General features: G+C 39.4%; 1 protein-coding gene across 1 annotated transcript in view; it reads left to right on the top strand.

Annotated features, from left to right (window-relative positions):
* Positions 1-1,396: 1,396 nt before the first annotated feature.
* Positions 1,397-15,354, top strand: part of LOC137279190 (adipokinetic hormone/corazonin-related peptide receptor variant I-like) — a 34,635-nt gene continuing 20,677 nt past the window's right edge. Inside the window, exon 1 of the mRNA XM_067811680.1 lies at positions 1,397-2,023. Coding sequence (XP_067667781.1) covers positions 1,397-2,023 — 627 coding nt within the window. The remainder of the gene's footprint in view (positions 2,024-15,354) is intronic.

Below are 15,354 nucleotides of genomic sequence, written 5' to 3'. Positions count from 1 at the left end.
CGATGTATCTAACAATGTTCATGACGCATTTGTCGGATGGAGTTTAAGTTAGAGGACAACAGAGAAAGGTCCATATCCATTGTACAACGGCACTAAGTGATAACATTGTCTGGGCAGCTGCAACACTACCCTGTAAATTCTGAGACATTTGATAGAGTCGATTTCAAACTAGATTACCGCTATATGGGAGATGCTATAGGTAGTGTTGGCTCATAACGTGCTTAGCAGGTGTGTGGAACATCAATTTATATCATCATGTCATGAGAATGGTGTAGTGTAGCCCGGTAATAATAGTTTGGTGGAGTGCATAATGGAATATTCATCTTTATATTGAATAGAAAGACACTAACTGCGATCGATTCTAAGAATTCCAACAAAACTATCAAACAAGGCCCTAAATCCCCTTCAATAATCAGAGAAAATGTCTAATAATAGCAATTGTCCGAATCCATCTATATCATAAATCATGTGCTCGTGAATCACTATCATGTAGTGATAAAAGGTGAGGGTATCTTTCCCCACCTGAGTCTCCTGTTGAGACATTACCGAACCCATTAGTAAGAGGATACTGAAATTACAGCAGTTCATGCTTTGATGGCCTGTGGTTAATGTTTCCTTATGGGGAATAGACGTTTTCAAATAGGAAATGGAATTTCTGATGAGGGATCTTGAATGTATTTCTGTGAGTGAAATACGACTCAATGGCCTCGAAACACTGCTACAAGTTCGCAAACAAACGTAAAGATTAATATGTGAATATGTGCAGCTCTTGTTTTCTCTTCACAGAACGCGTGAATCTGACCGGGCGATAGAAGGCACGTGGATTAAAGTATACATGTATATGGAATCTACTCCTAAACAAATATTAGCAATATTGATAATACTTAGAAGCGTTTGTTCAGATTATAAGTAATAGGGAAAGTTAGCGCTTTAGTCCTGCCCCGAGTAAGTTATATTGAGAGCTACACCTTAAAATACATTGAAAATGAGTTCGATCAAAGAACTGTTACTGTTTGGCTAGATCCAGCCAGTCAAGGCGGGCGTGTTTTGGAGGCGGATTGATTGGCTAAGGCCAGGTTTTCCGGGAGAGATACTGTAAGCGAAGCGGCTGCAGAGAAAGCACGACTTTTCATTTTAGTGTAATAACGAGAGAAATTAGCGAGCATATTCATCTCTTGGCTCTCTGGCAAAGCTACGTCTATAATGTCTGGTCGCAGAAGTCGTTAACGACACTGCGACCAGTTGTCACCCATCAATCGAAGTGGTTGAACGGAATCAAAAATAGTTTGGAGTACTTCCCAGCTGCGAACGGTCGTGGAACCATATCTCCGCGGAGCGAGGAGCGGAGGTAGCGTCAGCATCAGAGGGAAGTGAGGATGTAAACAAGACGTAGGTAATGCTACAGTTCGGCATGGGTACTCACCAAACTCATTTCTTCCCCGTCAGTGCCGTGGATAACAGCAACTGTTCGGCCATGTTCCAGCTTCGCCCAACCACGACTAACCCCCCGACAGTGCTATCCTACCCTACCCAGACCTTGCTTAAACTTGTGAGCTTGCCTGTTTGTAACGGGTCGGAACTTTCCACACCCTTACCGCGGGAGATGACATTTAATGATGACAATATGGTGTCAGTCATAGCTTACATATGTTTGTTCATAGTCGCTGCATCTGGCAATCTTGTCGTCTTTGTGACATTATTCCGAAGTCGAGGTTTTAAATCGCGTGTTAACACGTTCATCATGCATCTTTCTATAGCCGATCTGATCGTGGCTTTTATCATGCTGCCCCTTGAAACGTTGTGGCACATCACTGTGGCTTGGAAGGCTGGAGATCGTGCCTGTAGATTCATGATGTTCTTTAGGGCTTTTGGATTTTATCTGTCGTCCTTCATCCTCGTCACCATCAGCCTAGACAGGTACTTCTCCATCGTTCATCCCATGAGCATCCACGACGCTGACCGACGGGGTAAAATCATGCTGGGTGTGGCCTGGACTCTCAGTGTAATTGCAAGTATGCCGCAGGTATGAGTATAGAGTGTTTGATGTTGTATGTCTGCCAAACTGTCCGGAGTGCTTTATGATATTTATCTATGTGTGTGCGGGGACACAAGTATATAACATTTATTTATTATTTATTTACCCAAGTATGCTCTGGCCGCATATTGTGTATTTACCCACACGTTGTATAATGTCTACTTAATTTAATATACGTATTTCTACATAGTGTATATCAACAAATATACCCGTAGTGAATATTGGTTGTATATTATACTCAAATTTATAGATTTGTTATGTGGTGATCTTTAGGTATGTTCAGAATGCAAAGTGTTCTGTAAAGTTCAGTATGTCTGGACAGCATTTGGTGTACATTCACCTTAGTGTCGGGGTAGGGAATGGGATGGCGGTCATATTTCCTTTTCATTTAACCGAATAGGTCCGTGGGTAATATTTATATAAATAGACATGCCATTAACAGAAGAATGTAGTAGATCTATATTGATTCCTCACTGAACATCTTGCCCTGAAGACATTCCTGGCAATTTGTGCCCCTCGGTCCGGTGCACTTTTCCCGTCTTAATAACATAATAAATTCATTATCTGGGACTTGCTAATTACATATGCATTAAAGGTTATCATAAACCACCAAACTGCTACTCAACCTAATTTGTGAAGCAACATGCGAACAACTGTCACTTGATTGACCTAAAACAAAATTGTTAGTACTGCCAATTTAACCAAGCCTAGACTCCTTTGAACAGGGTAATAGAAAGAAAATATCTGCCACACACGATTCAATTATAGGCCAGTCATTATATCATCATCAAACGCCCAGTGTAGTGTACACACGCACGGCCATGCAAATCACTGGGCAAATGAAACAAACTGGTGACACCGAGAAAATGGTTCACGCTATTCAGAAGCATTCGTAACTGTTTTCTATAAATGAGATAGAGTGAAATAAAAGACTGTCTTCTCGAACCTGTCTGCACCTGAGCCATGTTTCTGAACGGGATACTGAGTTATTTTAGTTAGTTACACAGTTTCTAACATAGAACAACGGATGTTATGAAACTGTACTCATTTGTATTATAAGCTGATATAGAGTTTCGCTAAACACGATGAAAAAGGAATAATATTCCGAAACAGAAGTCATATCCATTTCAAGAGAGTCGATCGACCTGCGGAGCTACTGTCAGTGTTAATCAAACTGCTTTTGCTATAACCTCCTGCTGATGGCGTCTGGGGTTTCTTTCAAACAGAAAAAAAACAATGTTCGCAATATGTTTTCCCTGAATTCCCTGGAAAATGAGTCTGGTCTGAGAAATTAAATGACAGATAATCTGATGTTCGGTGTTCGTCAGTGGTTCGATAAAAAGGGAAACGACTTTATGGATGGTCAGCGTCTTTATTTTGTCATTCTCGGCATTTCTGTACAGATTCTTATACCGTTTTTAAACATATGGGGAACTTTGATCTACGTCGTCCAATACGGGCACATGTCCGACTTTCTAGCCGCTGAAAATTCAGTCCTCATATCTGACGGTGTATTGAGTCTTTGAGACACATGCCTTAAGTGAAACCATCTGACGTTCCACTGTCCCTGAACGTCATATGACTCCTTGGGTACGTCACCACAGTCCTTCAATGCTTGTCATGCGTTCAGATACATCGAGTATCGTTTTGTTCCTTATGCTTCAGAATACAGTGAGAACCAGTGTAGTTCAACAAATACAGGTGTGCGCCAGTGTAGTTCAACAAATACAGGTGTGCGCCAGTGTATTGTTGCAGACCTATGCGGCATCTGTTGAATATTTTACAACGAAGGTCAATCTATCGTAGGGTAGCGCGAAAAGCACGAACAATATAACGGTAATTGTCTGGCTCGCTGACAGTATTGACAACGCTGACTGCAGTGCAATCTGGAACCCTGTAGGAACAGGAGAGCATGAGAATGTTTTGGTCTTTTGGTATGTTTTCCGTTGTATATACCATGAAACATACAAAAAAATATCAGAAGATATATCTGTTGTAATATGTGTTTAACACGATTAGAACACGATCAGCTGGATATTGCGTGGTGTACACAAGGCAATATTTTGCTTTGTTTTACATATTCAGTTTGGTTGTTGTGTCCACAAATAGGTGTATCTTACGCCCAAGTGTTATGACTTGCAGGGGATGATCATTGTGTTATCATGTTTATTTGTCTGTGACAGGTAGCAATAGCCGTTTCCAATGCCTCAAGAAATATATGTCCATTGTAAAATTCGGACTCTATGTGTTCGCATCAAGGTGAGGGTATACCGTCTGTCTGGAACATGTCACAAGCACATGCAAAGGCAAGTCAGCTGTACACCTGTAAATCACAGTAACATCATTTTTGTTATGGAAAATCAAAATGGGAAATCTAAAGTAATTTACGTCACTAATGAGTCACACCTGGAAATGTCTTCTGCATGTATACCCCAAAAGTTTTGAAAACAATGATTTGTATTTGTATCACGAAATTTACATCAGTTAATAAAAACAATAATAGGAGAGGTTATTGCAAACAAGGTTATTATGTCAACTGCTCTCCCAAAGCAGAGTTTCGTGAAAGCCATGTGGGCAACGCTAGATTAATGATGTACTAACATATATATTAGTATTTTGGGCGGAATGACCATTCACAAGCATCATATTAATCCCAACCAATGCTGTTTATGTCTCCGGTAGCGTGACATTAGGTTGTTTATCACTTCGATGTTCAACTATTATTTATTTATATGACCTTTTTTGCAGAGACGGACTTGTTTCTATATCATTTCATAGCACGCCGCTCTCTGATAGTGGAGTGTGTCGGAGACCACCATTCAGAGAGTCGAACCTACGGGCACGGCCTGTCAAGATAACTCTTCAATCAGTACGGTGCTGTAATGTCGATTATTTAAATACTCTTAATGATCGTTTCTTCATTATACCAGCAGACGCACCATTCGCGAGATGAATTTTTTATCAGCTGTGTCGAAATTACTGCTTTGACGTCTTGTTATTCGGATCTTGCACTACATTCATTTTAAACTGTTTTAAATCTCTGCTATCTGAATGTTGAATGATTACCCCGAGCAGAACTTGGGGCCTTTATTGTCTCCATTAACTTGAAACATCTTAAGACATCTTTAGTATGTTTTATCTTGCTTCCATAGGTCTTGTCTTGAAGAAACTTGTAACAAACCCGTACACGGAAATGATGATCGAACCTTTAAATGTCAATGCGTCATTTCGATAGTTTGGGGTTTCAAATAGTCATTGACGTCTGGGCACATGTATCTAAGTGACAAAATTATTTCCGACAATTTTAGATAAAATGGCAAGTTGATGCAATCAGCATTGTTCGGAACCATTTTTGAGTTTAAAGGATTATAAAAAGCACATCAGCATTTAGTATGTGTGAAGAATAAACATTGAAGATGTGTGGCAGGCCAAAGTTTCCACGATGTCCTTGAAACAGAAATATACAATCGATACCCACCTGGGAACAGGATCAAATTCTAACTGAAGGGCATCCTGCTGTTCAACATAAGATTGTATTGATTCACCTCAAAGTGGATAAACATTTGCATATTTCCTTACATTGTATACTGACTGGACAGATGAACAAGCCATGGAAATATTTATACCTCACAGTTACGTGCACAATTAATAATAAAAACCGACAATACTGTCTAGTTATATGTTGCAATGTCTCATAGAAGACAAATAGGCGAGTAATGAGCTATTTGTCCCGTTTTATTATTCGTTTCGAACATGTTTGTCTGTTGGATATCACGCTAAATATATCATGGCGTCTGAATGGAATTGACACGGCACAATACATTTAGATCATGGTGCCAGCATTGCTTTAATTTGATGCAATAAAATCACACATCATAGTGCCTGCATTCATATGCATTACACCATGCTGGCTGCATTGCTGTGACATGACAATAAATTTACACCATGGTGTCCGCGATACTATGACATGACATGACACTAAAAGTTTACAGCATGGTGCCTGCATTGACATGACGGGACGTGGTACTCTAGGTCCTTCGCGTCTCGTGAAGGAGATGATGGTTGTTTCCTGAGACGTTTCTAAGTTGGAGTTGGTAGGTGACAGGTTCGAGTATTTCACGACATAAGAACACGGGCAAGTCATACCTAAAAGAAGAGAAGGAAAGAAATGAAGTAGGTTTCATTAATTACTAGGATGGCATAGCTTTCTGTGTTTTGCATAGACAGCGCACTTTATTTTGACTGATGGCAGTTGTATTTCGTGGTATCTGTATGCTTCTGTGATTAACACCGAAAATCTGGTTTTGCATCATGAAGCTGATATTGGCAAGCCAATTATTGCATGGGGGTTGGGGGCTTTGTGTGCAGTGACCACGCTATAAGTGTATCGTTGAAAAGTAAATTTATCATTTTATCGATTTGCATAAGTCCACGGCGTATAACTGTGTTACTGTCTTTGCAAATCAAGACACCTGCCAATGACATACCAATGAAATAGGAAAAGCTCACAGCCAAGTTCTATCAGTATTTCTGAATTCATTCAACATGGCATACACGACTTCAGCTGAAAATCGTCATTAATAAATGTGGAGAAATGCAATTTTGAATGACTTGAATATAATCTGAGTGATTTGCTAAATGTTTGGTTAAAATTATACATTGAGCTGACATGGAGCTTCCATGTTTTAAAAGTGTTTATTTTTTACATACAGTGCTCACTTCCAAACATTTTTGTCTGTGGTTTACGGTAAAATGTTACCAGTTTGCTTTTTAATTTGAATCTTATTCGCCTTTCCACATACAGACATATCTTCAACTGTTTTGAAAATCTACGTCGCTTGGTTCATAGCTCACAATTATATTGTTTTGCGGAAGCTTTGCAAAATAGCTCAGTTCGAGATAGGTCATTAATCCACAAAATGCCCGTGTATCGACGTAAACAGTCTTTAACAGAGCATGATTAATATTGATCAGATGATACTAATGTAAGTAGATGAGTAAATCATGTCGCACAGCACAGACAATGTACAAGATCTATTTGTTTACTGTTAATAGTCAGTGGGGCAATGCTCATTATCATGGTAGGGGTGGTGGAGCTTCCATTATAATTATTGGGGGGATATAGGGTGTAGGCGATACAAGGGCAAGCCATCACAGCCCCTTATACAGGTACAATGTATAATAGTACCTGTATAACAATAGCATGTACGGCCTCCGTACTGTGTGAAGTCAAGTTATATTGTCTTTCAAAATCGTTTGATGAGTTGTTGTTTACTTTACACCATTGCAACTCTGTCAAATATTCGGTACAACTGAGTAACTACGTTTTGAGAATACAAGAATGCATCGTCTTTTCTGAAAGGGACAAGCATTTACATGCACCTGCCTGCTTTCCTTTTGTAAAAAATATCGTTTTGTTTGTCTCTGTCTGTCTGTCTGTCTGTCTGTATGCATGCATGCATGCAAGTATGTGTGTGTGTTGTTGTTTTTTGTTTGTTTTGTTGTGGTTTTGTTGTTGTTTTTGCGGGGGGGGGGGATTGTTTTGTTTTGTTTTGTGTATTTTTATGTGTGTGTGTGTAAGAGAGAGAGAGAGGGGGGGGGGGGGGGAATTCAAATATCCCATCGCCCGACGCCCGGGACAAGTCGGTTTTCATTTCGGGCAATCAAATAATGGTACCTGACTTCATAATTTCCACTTATGGTTTCAAACTGCAAATAAAGTTGGTTTTCATTTCATGTCTGCTCATAATATAGCTATTACATTTCGCAATAATAGTGATTTAGAGCTATCGTTCTTTGAAATTTATCTCTTCGATAAATGGTCCAGTAAACATTAACATCAAATATTGTGTCATAACATCAGGGCAAGTGGAAAATTAGTCGGGACAAGTTACTTTCTTGAAGTTACTGTGAAGTCACTTGAAGTCACTTGCCCTGTGGCAAGTCGCATTTTTTTAAAAAAATTAACCACAAACAAAAGAACATTAATGTGAACAGTGGCGTCTCTATCGTGGCAATATTCATTTCACATTACAATCAAAAGCTCACAACAGTTTTGATCCCGTTCCGAGTTCAGACATATCAAATGAACTGGATGCTTAATATAATTCTAATACATTTCCGACGATATGTTTCCCAGTCTATACCATCATTAGCAGTGATGGGTTTTCAATATAACCAAGGAACTTGTGGTGTTTTTAATACTCTTGAGAAACACAAAACACCTAACAATTGCCTTTTGCAACCGCCAAGAAGTCTAAAGAATCGCAACATCGATAGCTATCGGGGTAAGTTTGGAGGATTGTATTTGTTCAAATTCTAATGCACAAATTAGTGAAAACATTCAAGTTTAAGATTCACATATCTTGCGTCACTTATGTATGATTCATACTATCAAACCATTTTCCAGATATACATACTGGACTGAAATCCCACAATTTGTTTCATCTAACTTTCAAATTACTCGATAACTCTTCCAAATTCTCATCTTACAATCAATCAGCGAATCATCATGTTTAATGGGCTGTTCAAGATGTTACCATACCACTTCAAAAAGGTATTCAGATTAACAAATCACTGGATTTGGCGTTGCAGTTACAAATGTCTGCATGCTGTACTCGCAAATCCGTTCACTTGATATTTTCGTGTTTGAGATGTTGACACTAACGGCAACTTTAAATAAACGCCTTCTTGATATGTTCTCATTTTATGTCACTTTAAAGCTTTTGATTCTCTCAATCGGAGTGCTTAATTTGTTCTGAACTGTCAAGTGTTTCGTAGCTTTGCGACTGATACTCGCCACATGCATTCTAAGCATCACCGTATAAATGGCGGACATTGATACCACGAAGAATCATGGTACGTCATTTGAGCCTGGCTGTAGGAAATGATCATGATCGTTAGTGACATGCAGTCATGAACAGGTCCAGGTACACGGGTACATTTAAACATAGTACATATATGTATTGTACATAACACTGTGTATTGCCTGTTTAATCAGACATGGGACCTAATATGCATGTCACATAGAACATGTCACATGAGATGTTCATGTCACTTACATATCCTTCCAATCCTCCCTAGCACTGCATATTTTTAAACAAAATTTAAACGACGTAATTTCAATGCACATGCATCTGTCCTCCTGAACCTATCACACCAACGTATTTTCCTCACTTAAACATTCATGTATCATTTAAAGGAAATGCTAGTTTGTGTGCACGAAGCCCGACACACCAATACCATATCCACTTTGCAAACATTTTACGTTACAAAAACAGACACACAGAAAGACTGTCAATTATTTGTAGTCACTAATGACATGTTGACGCGTAATAATGTACACAAGATACGAGGAGAGGTTATCATTCACACTGCAAGTGTAGAGCAACGTGTTGCCGACTATGTGCTGGAAGTGTTATGTCTCATACCATACCGATATCATATAACGTTATAACTGAGTAATTTCGTTTCGGAAGTGACTTCAGCCCATAATGGAAGGTTGTGTGTAGGCAGTCTAGGTTCGCAGTTGTGAACAGAGCGGAATGTAATAACATTATTCGTTGTGATAATAATGATTGTACAACCCACGGCGGACAACATAGTTCATAACATATGTACGGCCGTCATCGCTGCGCTCCGTGTCCGATGAGCATTTCCACACCTATGACTGTTGTTTTCCCCAATAACAACGTGTCTGAAACATGAAACATGAAACACGAAATATCAGGTTTCTATGTAGTGTCTACATTATCGAAGCCATCTTGAAGCCTTTGTCATGTGATGTTTAACGTTCCTGAGTTCAAGTGATTTGGTCAATAATGTCTTGACTTCTATTATAAAAGTTGAACGAATTGAACTGTTCAATGCTATTAGTGTGATACACATTCTTGTAAACAAAAAGTCATCACAATGTAAACATCTTAAATGAAAGGAAAGGTACATTTGAAACAAGTTACTTTTGATATGTTAATTCCTCCACTTATTCTTCAGTACAAGACAATAATGAAATCACAAATTCGAATAATATATTGACAATCTGTCACAATCTTGTTATCATGGTGTCTTCTTACAGATTGTTAGGTATGTCGTATGTCACCGATGCAGGTGTTTGATATTGTGTATATGGGGACTCGTAATGTGCCATGTTTCTTTATTAACACCGATCAACTTGTTTACCATTGTAAACATGGAGACACACAGAGTGCAACCCATCTTTAATAACACCAGTCAAGTCCTTTAACACCGTTCTGGATGTATCGCATTATCGAAGCATACTTTACTCACAGAAAATAGTTCCTATGAATATACATGTCTCAGAAACAGATCATGTTTACCTGGAGACAAATATCAGTTGATAAGAACTTTCTGGTCACTTTTAGCTTTATAGATTGCAGAAATATCAACTTTCCCTTGACATCATGGTGCTTCAAGGTTTGTCATAGGCGTTTGACAAGTCACACAAAATGTGCGGAATTCATGATCGTCAAGCGATATACATATTTGATGATATGCTCATCTGTCTGTCTGTTTGTCTGTCTGTCTGTCGATATTAACAGTTCATTATTTGAAAAGCCCCAAAGCTAGTTTTAAATGAACTGTGATAAACTGTCCTTCGACGACAGGGTTTTAGAACATTTGAATATATTTCATACGTCTGTTATTTCTGTATAAGCTTCTCTCATTCCGATGTTATGATAAATTTTAACTATCTCACTACCTGACTACTTACCTTGTAGAACTGGTCTGTCAGATGAGAACTGACATCTTTCCTAAATACAAATGATTGATATCAATAGCCTGATGGCTGGGTATTGACTTCATCAATGAACTGTAACTTTATCCTTGTTAATGAAAACATATCCCGTACAGCGTTTATCAAATCGAGTGATAATGATTAGTCGCTACGCTAGAATTTGATATGACACAATTACTTAATGTCTATCCACCGTCAGTGCATGTACTTGGTATTCCCGGGCAAATTCAAAGCACCATGCAGAATGTGTATAGAAATACAAGCATGGTACAGATAAATGGGTATTTAAGACAAAGTATTTTGTGTTCACTGGGGCATATATTGAACAACACACATCTTTCACATCTTTCACATCTTTCTAACTAAAACCTATTCTTTCCTCACCCATCTAGGTTTTGCCATTATATGTTGTGAGACAACAATGTACAATACGTTTTCAGATTTCCACTGTACATAGTTGTACGAAATTGTACATAAAAGCGCCAAACCGTTTATACCCATGTTTTTCAAATTCTGTAAAACAACCATCACACTATACAATGTCTTTCACACAGTCCCAGCTGACCAGTACTGTCTATAGGGAGACATGCCATTCTATCTGGGATTGTATACTGGGAGACAATCATTGTTCTGCACATTTTCGTTCATACTGAACTGGATGACAGCATATTTAGCAGTGTGTATAGGAGGCAAATATTGGACAATACATCTTTGCATTGTTTATATACAAAAACCTTCGTGAAACAAAAATGACGATAATTGACAATAGGCACAAATGACATACATAGTACATTTACCGGAAAGTAAGGTGTTCTGTGCACACTTGTAAGCTGTTCGAACACAATTCAGCACCACTGATTCACCTAAAAATCATCACTACCGATTTACCTCAACCTCATCGCCCAAACCTCATCATCACTTATTTACCTCAACCTCATCCTCTCAAAAACATCACTACATCACTGTACCTCAAGCTAGTCACCACTTATTTCCCTCAATCCCATCCCCTAAACCTCATAATTATAATTACCTCAACTTCGTAACCACTAATTTCTGTCAACCTCATCTCCTAAACCTGCTAGGTAGTTCATTACCTCAATCTCATCATTACTGATTTACCTCATCCTCATCATCACTGATTTACCTCAATCTCACTCCCTGAACTTCAGAACAACTGATTTACCAAGACAATGTTCGGTAAGAACTCATCTGGAGTTCAGTCAAGACCATCTCTCTATGAATAACTGAAGCCCAGAGGTGTCTCTTTAATGATCATATGAAAGGACTTGTTTGAATTTTGTCTTAGAGGAAATATTGATTACACAGTTTTAGTGGCTATTTTCAGCCGAAGGGTTCTGGCACCAAGGGAGGCAGCTGCGGCTATTTCCATTGCGTCTCGTCACACGCTGGTTCCCTTTCCCAGCTTTACTGCGCTACAAATGACATTCAGCCACACACCCACTGTGAACAGACATTCTGAAGCCATGTCTGTAAGCACAGCTGTAAACATAGCATTTCCGTAGAGAAGCAAGCCGTAAAACTGCGTGATCTCAGTTGATTACCGATATCATGAAACCAGGAAAACCACAGTCAGAAAGTGCACCGTGTTATAGCATGATACAAGTAGAAGGGCCCATATCAAGCAGTGTGTTCCATCCGGTCATCTGGGGCCGCCTAATCTAATCCGCACCTATGTATACTATCAAACAAAGAGTGGAATATCCCATTATATTCCTGTTTGGGAACTGAGTAATAATTACTTATAATAAAGTTTTTTCACATCAATGTACACGGTATTCCCAGATTCAAGGTACAACCTTGTGTATAGGGATACCGTCATGGTACAGCTGAATCGGCAGATGTCCCAGAGTATTCACGTCAATCTATCAGCGCACCACCCAGATCCACTTTTACCTAATCATTTCACTCGTGAAGGTCCCGGTGTAGAATAGGCTTTCAGCAACCCATGCTTACCATAAAGGCAACTATGCTTGTCGTAAAAGACGACTAACGGGATCGAGTGGTCAGGCTCGCTGACTTGGTTCACACATGTCATCGGTTCCCAATTGCGCTGATCAATGCTCATGTTGTTGGTCACTGGATTGTGTGGACCAGACCCTTTCAAAACAGACCTTTCTCTTCCCACCCCTTTAATACTCTCCATTCTCTCCCATGCCCTCTAACACTCTCTCCAACTCCTCTTGTACACTCCCCTCTGTCCCTACCCCTTTCATACTCTCCATTCTTTCACACGCCCTTTAATGTACCCCTTTCTCTCCCCTGTCCCTTTAAAACACTCTACACTATAGCATTTTCCTTTCTCTTCCTCAACTGTCACATTAGCATGATCTTCTGCAATAACCAAAGTGGCCCTTCCAGGAATATATATTTACACGTATTTCACTGCAACCGACACATGAGACAAATAGAAAGTGAGAAATACCTTCACAACAATTCTCAAATGCCCTAACGACAAGTGAAACTGCTTGTGACCAACGGTTGCCAGACGGAGTTCTCTATTTCGACGGGGTAGCCTAGTGGTTAGAGCGTAGGTCCCTCGCGCCGAAGCCCTGGGTACGATTCCCCACAATTAGAAGCCGATATTGCTGGAATAGTTCTTCTTTAAGCAGCATTAGGGCAACTGGGAATTGTTGTTGAGGTATTTCTCCTTCTCACTTTATATTTATCTCATGTGTCCATTGCAGTGGAATGTTGCTAAAAGCGGCGTTTAACTTTACCGACTCACACCATTTTGACACACTTGTTCGCCAACTTGCGTTGTGATCGTGTACTTCCTAACCTTATCATCGTGATGTTGTCGTATTGTACGACCCTCTCTGCTTTAATTCAATATTGTCATGAGTAAGGAATGTGTTGTATTTAAAGTGGTAGATTTCATTCACGCAGTTATACTGGCGAACTGTTATCTACCATTTGAAACTGAAGTTCACTTATGATTTTACCTTCTGATCTTACTGTGATTAACACATTAGAGTTGAGAATAAAGTTTCAATTTGCTTGCAATGTATGAAGATGAACAATGAATGCAAACACTGTCATTCCACAAACGATTTGGTGAAAAGGAGTTCGACACGACGCATAGCAAATGAAAACGTACGTAAATGAGCGAACAAAAACAAGTCAAATCTCCCATTAGAAATTGTAATCAGGTTGGTATGTGCGATTAACCCTCTTTCCCCGGTCAAACCGTTTACTTTGGCATCGAAGCTGGCAAAAATCCCCGAAGAGTTTACAAATAAGTAAGATGATGAGTTGTTCTTAAAACTGAAAGAAGCACAGGCGGAAAGCTGGGATGGTGGCGACTGTTCGGCCATCGATTGTATCCACCAGGGAACACTAGCGGAATCGTGTCGGAAATGCTCTGTAGGTGGTCTAATGAAGACAAACGGCCCTGCTATGGTCTGTCAGAACCAGTGGTGAAGGAGCTACTATAACTACTGTTTGGAACTTGACCCACACAGCCTATAGTCCATAATTAACGCCACCCTTATATTTCACCGTTATTCATATCAACTAGTGGACATTTCCAATGTATAATTAATGCAAGAGAACCTTAGAAATAAGATCATATGTATTCACCATGCGCGTGTGTGTCTATTAATCACTATCAAATAATGATACTACCAGGTGTTCGTTGAATGCGAGTATAAGTTGCACTTCCTTTAGAACTGACAGATACAATGGTCTGTCAATATTTAACTTGAAAAAAATGAGATATTGACGGATAATCCACATTATTGATGTCGATATACTTGAAATAATAGACGGATGATCCTCATTCATTGATGTTGACATTTTTGTAACATTGGCGGATATTCCATATCATTGATCTCGCTATATTTGTAATATTAGCAGTGTTCAATACAATGGTATCAAACATCACTGACTTTGATGTTTTTGAACGAAACATTATTGATGTCTATTTAAACTAGTTTTGAAAAAGTATACAGTGTGTTCCACCAAACTTGAAAAGAAAACAAAAGCATATAAGTGATTCTGTTTAATTTCCGAGTATTCAATTTCATTTCATACAAAGTGGAATTTGGCTAAAACTGAAATGCACATGGTACATGATGGTGTATCATGGTACACAAATCAATAAACCGGTTTTTTCTGCAAATGTTGAATCAATAGTGAATGTGACCACCACTGGCACAAATACGTCGACGCACTGATAACCTCAGACGACGAATGGCCTTAGGCGTGATCCATTGCAGTTCCTGTAGGAGACATTGTTCCAATTGTTGAGTGGTGACAGGTTGCGCTGGTAGTCATCTGATATGTCGATCCAGGTGGTCCGATAAGTGTCCTATGTGATCCAAATCGCTTGAACGTGCTGACCGTGGCGAAACAACGATGCTTTATACAGAAAGTCGTTTGTCAGTCTTGCTGTTTGAGTTTGTAAACAATGTCACGTGGTTGGATAAATAGCAACACAAATGGTGCCTTTATCTCCAAGCCTTCGGAGTGCTAGTAATCACATGACTAGTTTTTAGATCGCCGCAGATCCCTCCCCATACCATCACGCTATAGGCTCCAAGCG

This window comes from Haliotis asinina, chromosome 3 (assembly GCF_037392515.1).
Source record: "Haliotis asinina isolate JCU_RB_2024 chromosome 3, JCU_Hal_asi_v2, whole genome shotgun sequence".
Taxonomy (NCBI): Eukaryota; Metazoa; Mollusca; class Gastropoda; order Lepetellida; family Haliotidae; genus Haliotis; species Haliotis asinina.
Note: the sequence above shows the minus strand (reverse complement) of the source record. Positions and strands in the feature narration are given on the sequence as shown.